Source organism: Brassica oleracea, chromosome C8 (assembly GCF_000695525.1).
Source record: "Brassica oleracea var. oleracea cultivar TO1000 chromosome C8, BOL, whole genome shotgun sequence".
NCBI lineage: Eukaryota > Viridiplantae > Streptophyta > Magnoliopsida > Brassicales > Brassicaceae > Brassica > Brassica oleracea.
Genome location: NC_027755.1, coordinates 21,116,774 through 21,124,078, shown reverse-complemented (window position 1 = coordinate 21,124,078; position 7,305 = coordinate 21,116,774). Strand labels below are relative to the sequence as shown.

Below are 7,305 nucleotides of genomic sequence, written 5' to 3'. Positions count from 1 at the left end.
TTTTCTTTATTCATCTCCAATTTTATTGACTAATAAAATATATTATAAAACTTCACATAATAATGGTTAGTATGAGAAAAATAATAGTGCACAATTATAAAGTACTAAGCCAAATTGCAATAGCGTAAAAGAAGAAGGACCTAAAATATAAAAACAAAAATACATGGGTACACATGTCATCAAACCCCCTTGCCACTTGTCATAAGAAGAGAAAAAACTAACTTTATATATATAGATTAGACTATTGCTTATGTTTCATTTAATCTTATATTTATAATTTACCTTTATGCAAACAAATATACAATTTATTTTTAAAGTCCATTGCATATAAATTTATATTGACATACAAATTTTTTTAGCTATAACTCGTACTTTCTTACATAAATTTTCTTACTATGACTTCAACTTTTATTATGTCTACATATTAAAAGTTATAATACTTTTAAATCTACTCGCTCCGTGCAGGGCGCAGACTATCACTTAGTGGAATAGATAATCTTATTGACTTTTATATCGGGTTGATTATAAAACATGATTTGAAAATTCAACCAAATATGAAATAATTGTAGTGCATCATAATTTCTGGACAATGTGGTCACGATTCAATTATATGATTAGGAAGTGAGATAAAGCGACTCCTTGTAAGTCTTCCACTGATGCAAAACGTTTCCAGAAACATCATAAAACACGGCACGCAGTTCGGCCTCCGAAATGTCAACCGACATGAATCCTTGTCCGTCGTAGTAAAACTTCAGCTCTTGTGGATCCAAGTGGTTTACGTCACCTTTCCAAGCCTTTGATCCACCTCCACTCGTCATGAACTGTATTTTACTATATACAACCGAAAAAATAGTTTAGTTAAGAGATATGTGATGAGCATTATTTACGAACTATATCTCTTATAAATTACCCACGGCTTGCAAAGAATCTACTATGAATTATGATATAGACGATCTTGAAACTGAAATAACTGTCGTTAATTACCTCTCCACGCTGCTTATGTGTTCTAAGCAATGATCATGTCCGTTTACGTAGAGATCCACGTCATTCGCCTAATAAATCAAGAAGAAGAAACTAGTTGGATTAGATCCATGTTATCCATTGGCGCATTATTCACGTGCATGTAATGAAAACTTTATAATAGTTAATTAATTTTGGTACGTGAAGAATAGGTAAAAGCTGCTTTTCCAATTCAATGGTGTTCCTGTGGTGGCCTGCGCTTTTGATCGTGTGGTGACCAACCACTATTTTCCACTTTGCTGTTGACTCTTTCAAGGCCACGTCCACTTCCTGCAGTTACCATTATATTGAGCTTTCGTTAGTCACCCTTTTAAAGTAATAACGTTTTTTTCACAATATGATTTGTGAATAACTTATCCTCTAGGGCTAGAAAATGATTACCTGTAAGAGATTGTTCAGATATGTTTGTCTGGGTAACACTCCTCTCCAGTCATAGACATGCTTATTTGGTTGGACAAAGTATTTATCGACAAATGGAGTTGTGTCGATGAACAAAAACTCGACGATCTCTACAGCGAAAACAAAATATACAGTTCAATAAACAAAAACAACAGGAGAGTTATGGGTGCTTTTCAAAATTTAAGAAAATATGTCTTACCAGCATTAACGACGAAAGATCTCATGCAGACCCATCTGTTGTCCATAGCTCTTAGCATAGGGCTAAGTTGTGCCTCGACGTCACCTCTATAGTCATGGTTTCCTAAAACTATCGGATAAAAATAGACAATTTATACACAATGGATCACATATCGTGGGGGCAATTAAGCTTTATGTTTAATGATTAAATGGCATAGCCTAACTATTAAATTGATGAATTATACTAGTTACTTACCAGTATACCAAGGCTTTTGCAAGCTCGACGCGTTATAAATGTTGGTAAAAGAATCTTGAAATGCAGGATCATCCAAGCCAAGTAACCCATTGTCGTAAAAATTATCTCCGGTAGATATTACAAAATCTATATTTAACTTTTCTCCAACTTCTCCCATCTGTTATAGTTTGTTACAAACTAATTTGGTTAGTTATACAAATTTGAAACAACAGTGGAAAGCATTAAAATGATTGCTCACATAAACGAAAACGTCCTGGAATCAAATGAACATTGTAAGTAAAACAGGTTTGTTCTTCAAAAAAAAAAAAAAAAAACAGGTTTGCCACAAGTGGCAAAGACTTGGCCACTTTTCTTTTGTTAAAGCAAGTTTCGCCATAATTGGCGAAGACTTTAAAAGGAATAGACTTGGTTTTGAAGCCTCCACGTTCATTTGTTTTCTTCTTGTAATAGGCATTTTTATGTCATATCACCTTTTTTACCTACCCTCTTTTCTTCTATTGTCATTTGAAAAGTTTACTGTCACCATTTCTTTCGCTTCCTATTTTTTAATCTTTATTGCTATGTTTTTTTTTTGCTTTCTCTAACGGACATATATTGCTATGTTCTTATGCAAAAAGCAAAAATAATTTATATATATATTCGCACTGAGTAGATGTTTTTCTTAATTAGGACAAGAAATTGATATCAGGTAACTGTACTTATGGTTTCCTAGAATTACTATATAAATATATGATACTCAAATTCTGGTTAAAAAAAATATGATACTCAAATAGAATAATACAAAATATAAAGGGATGGATTAAAATGAATAAGTCTGGTCCTCTTTATTACATATACAGTTACTCACGTAGAAGACATGTATATTTGTACAAATTGGGAAACATCTATAGAAGTCACCTGAAGAGCTACGTTAGACTGATTATAGGAGCCTCCCCTTCCCCAGTCTCCGATGACGAGAAAGCTTACTCTACCATCTGGTTTAGCTGGTTGCAGTAGCCTCTTGAGCTCCGCCGTGGAACTATGGGCGGAGAAAATAAAAATCAAATAAAAAACATGAAATATGAAGTTTATAGGTTTGTATTTCGAAGAAGCCATTGGGAGACTGGAAAAGAAGAAGCTAAAGAGGAAAGAAGATAATATGTGGTGGGTTCTGTTGTGTTTAGCATCTCTTTATAAGTAGGCTAAATTGGAGAAGAAAAACATGTATGAAGTTAATTAATCTTTTATAATTTTGAAGAAAAAAAAATCTTCATAATTTTGAAAAATAATTTTTATGGTTTTGAATAGAGACAATGGACATGTGCATACCAGCATTGTCTATGAAATAAACTATTTTCCACGTTTCTCATTTATTTATTTATTTATTTTTTTTGTTAACCGTGGGATCCGGCGACCGAGGTCAACCGACTAATCCCACGAGGCCGCAGCAACCACGTAATTTCCACCCCAGGAATTAGCAGGGAGGGCCCGGGTGGCCACGGGGGGTTTCGAAGTCGGGTCCGTATTGGCGGGGAAACTGCCTCAAGACCACTAGTCCACCACCCCGTGGTTAAACGATGTGTTTTGAAATGAGAACAATATAATTGAGACGACGTGTTATCCACAGCATCAAGTGTAACCAATACACGAAAAGACAAGATGCCATCAAAATTTGAAACAAAAGGTAATGATCTAAAAAACAATCCAGTAAAAATGTATTTGTTTTGCTTGTTTTCATTCAAATCCAATCAAATTGTTATCGAGTGATTTTCTATCGTTTGTAAATTTCACACGACAGAAGCTTATATTTAAAACAATCTAAGATCTACATTATATTATGTTAAAAGATTCTGTGATTTGTGAGCTGGGACAAGATTTGAACATGTGAAGGATACATATAAGTATTTGTTACAAATTCGATTTACCAAAATACGGCACAAACGTTAGCTTCACTCGACAAATGCATGGTATGGGGAAGGTTATAAAAATACATATTGTTAGTCTGTCTTTTCGTTGCACAGCTGTAGCCGACAAAATCCACAATCCATTGTTTCCCAACTTGTGGGGACTTTAACAACATGAACCACAATTTCATTTATTATTTGAACTGTTGAGCCACAATTCTTGTTGACTAGAAACATAATCTACCGTTATTGAGTAGTTGGGTGATAATTTCCAAAATTATTATTATACAAACGAATCATTTTTTTATAAGAGCAATTTACTAAGGAAAATAGTTTAGGAACTAACCAAAAAACGGAGCTGGTATATTTCTTGGGTGAATGCGTTGTCATACAGTACAGGATATCTTAGATAATTGCTAAACTACACATGCGGCCATACCACTGTGTTTGAAAGATAATTCAATTATTAGGCTCAGTCACATTATTCATGTGGCTGTGATGAAAATTTCCAAATTTCCAAATTTCCCCAATTATCGGTGCACAACCCATTGCTTGTATTGGATAATGATGATATATATTAGAGATATACATGAGATTTGTATAGATAAATACAAGATCCTATAGTTAGGAATCTAGTCACGTCTATTAGGTTTGTATATAAACCCATATACCACATCAATAATACACAGGTTGTTCAATTATTTACATGGTATCAGAACTAAGATCTGATTAGAAACCAACGTTGTTTTTCAAGTTTTTTTCATCATTATGAGCGACGACGATAAACAAGTGATGGCTAAGCCAAGTGGGGCTGTTGTGATGTCTCCATATTCTCTGTTTTCCTCAGACAATCTCGGCGTCATAATCACATCTGTGCAGCTCAAAGGAGACAATTACAACAAGTGGGCGATGGAGATGGTGAATGCGTTGAGGGCAAAGAAGAAGATGGGTTTTGTTGATGGAAGCTTGCCAAAACCAGACGAGAATCATAAGGACTTGGAGGCGTGGTTGTGCAATAATTCCATGATCATGGGATGGATACAGACGTCAATCGAATCAAGAGTTAGGTCTACGGTAACGTTCATTACAGATGCTCACAAATTGTGGGAGAATCTCAAGAAGAGATTTGATGTTGGGAACAAAATGCGTATACATCAGTTAATGGAGCAACTCACTTCGTGTCGACAGAATGGCCAAGCCGTGATTGATTACTATGGACGTATGGCGGTTATGTGGGAAGAGCTACAGACATACAGACCACCGCCTGCGTGTACGTGCTCTGCTGCAGCAACATATGAAAAGGAGCACGAGGATGAAAGAGTTCATCAGTTCATTATGGGACTAGATGATTCAAGGTTTGGGAATGTTGTGACAGCTATCATAGAAGCTGATGACTTACCTGACCTTGGTAAAACGTATGCGAAAGTTATCAGGGAGGAAGCCAGACTCAACGCTTCTAAAACTCGAGAGTCAAGCCAGGAGGCAATTGGCTTTACTGCCAGAAAAGAACCTCAACAGAGAGAAAGTCGTGAAACCAATCTTGGTAGTGCGCGAAGTGAAGGGAGCAAGTCTAGAGATAGAGTCTGTTATCATTGTGGGAAACCAGGCCATGAGAAGAGTTCTTGTTGGCAGCTTGTGGGTTATCCAAAGTGGGTCACTGATAAACAAAGAGGACGTGGTGGAAGCAGAGGCACCGGTCGAGGTTATGGCAGAGGCGGTGGACGAGGAACTGCCCACGTTACAACAACAACAAGTTAACATGGAGCAACTCCAGACGAGCTGACTCCTGAGTAATGGAGTAGGATAACACAAATCATACAAGATGGGAAGTCAAATGGTGGTAATGATAAGCTTTCAGGTAACATGCTTGGTGATGTTATTATAGACACATGTGCGTCACACCACATGACATGGGAGCTTTCTCAGCTTGTAAACATATGAGACATGTCATCTTATCGTGTGGGTTTTGCCGATGGAGGAACCACAACATCATCAAGCATGGGTGATCTTATGCTGAGTGAAACTATATCACTCAAGGACGTTCTTTACGTGCCAGAACTGGACTGCACATTGATATCAGTGTCTAAATTGTTGAAGCATATGAATTGTTTTGCGTTATTCACATATGCTATATGTTTGTTGCAGGACCGTTCTTCGAAGACTTTGATTGGAGCAGGTGAAGAACGTGATGGGGTGTACTACTTCAAGGATGTTACAATGGCGAAAGGCAACAAGTCTCAGAGCAAAGTTGATCAGTTGTTGTGGCATCAAAGACTTGGACACCCGGCTTTTTCAGTTTTTCCTATGGTTTCTGGTGTTAAGGATAATGTTTGCTCCAGTATTTGTGACATTTGTTTTTAGAGCTAAACAAACTAGAGATTTGTTTTTTCGAAAGTTCCAATAAAACTACAAAGTGTTTTGAGTTGATACATGTAGATGTATGTGGTCCTTACCGAGTGCCTTCATCATCTGGTGCAGTATATTTGTTAACAATAGTAGATGACTACTCTAGGGCTGTATGGACCTACTTGTTAGTCGCAAAATCTGAAGTTCGAAAGGTGGTAGAAAGGTTCTGTAAGTATACAGAGAAACAATTTGATAAGAGTGTCCAGATGGTGCGTAGTGACAATGGATTGGAGTTCATGAGTTTGAGTATATTCTTTGCTGACAATGGGATCATTCATAAAACAACTTGTGTCTACACACCACATGAAGCACCGACATATATTGAATGTGGCGAGGGCAATGTTGTTTCAATCTCAGCTAACTGTCAAGTTTTGGGGAGAAGCAATATTATCAGCAAATCATGTCCTTATGACTCCTTCAAAGATTCTTCAAGGAAAGTCACTGTATGAAGTTTTATTCAGCAAGAAGCCACTGTATAACTCATTAAGGGTGTTTGGTCCGTTGTGCTATGTGCATAGGAAGGACAAAAGCAGAGATAAGTTTGGTCCTAGAAGCATAAAATGTATCTTCGTGGGTTATCCATTTGGCAAAAAGGGATGGCGAGTATATGATGTTGAGACAAATGAGTTCCTTGTGTCCAGGGATGTAGTGTTTAAGGTGGATGTGTTTCCTTATAAAGAAGCAGTGTTGACTCAGGTAGATGAAGGCAACTTGACTGGGGGACCTGATGATGATTGGATCATTCATTCTGTCAGAGATACTGAAGACAGGGGGAGTGATCCCATTGATGTGGTTCATATCACAAAAGAGAAGCAAGGCGTGGTTGTTACAGAACAAGAAGATGATCAGGTAGAGGGTGAGAGTTCTAATGTAGCAACTCCAGAAAATGAGGCTGCAAAGATCGACGAGACAAATGACACAGATAAAGCTGGTGATAGTACCAGTGATCAGTAGTGAAGAAATAAAAGAACCAGAGTTAGGACGAGGCTTGAGAGAGAAGATACCGTCAGTTAAACTACAAGATTATGTCAGCTACAACACTGTGTGCATCGACAACCCCCATCACGATCTCACCAGATCGGATCCAGAGTATTCGATGATGGTCTCAGGTACGCATTTAACGCCATATCCTTTAGTGAACTATGTGTCAGATGAAAAATTTTC

The 7,305-nt window shown here is 37.1% G+C and overlaps 2 protein-coding genes across 2 annotated transcripts; one reads left to right on the top strand and one right to left on the bottom strand.

Annotated features, from left to right (window-relative positions):
- Window positions 1-480: 480 nt before the first annotated feature.
- On the bottom strand, window positions 481-3,012 carry LOC106307792 (purple acid phosphatase 3). Its single transcript, XM_013744846.1, has 7 exons — window positions 2,750-3,012; window positions 1,853-2,009; window positions 1,619-1,726; window positions 1,402-1,529; window positions 1,162-1,290; window positions 985-1,052; window positions 481-831 (listed from the first exon to the last, which is right to left on the bottom strand). The coding sequence occupies exons 1-7, from the start codon at window positions 2,945-2,947 to the stop codon at window positions 615-617; spliced, it is 1,005 nt and encodes a 334-aa protein (XP_013600300.1). The 5' UTR covers window positions 2,948-3,012; the 3' UTR covers window positions 481-614.
- A 1,515-nt stretch (window positions 3,013-4,527) lies between these two features.
- LOC106308924 lies at window positions 4,528-7,095 on the top strand. Its single transcript, XM_013746025.1, has 4 exons — window positions 4,528-5,472; window positions 5,881-6,073; window positions 6,172-6,350; window positions 6,499-7,095. Exons 1-4 carry the CDS (start codon window positions 4,528-4,530, stop codon window positions 7,093-7,095), a joined length of 1,914 nt encoding a protein of 637 aa, XP_013601479.1.
- The last annotated feature ends 210 nt before the right edge of the window (window positions 7,096-7,305 follow it).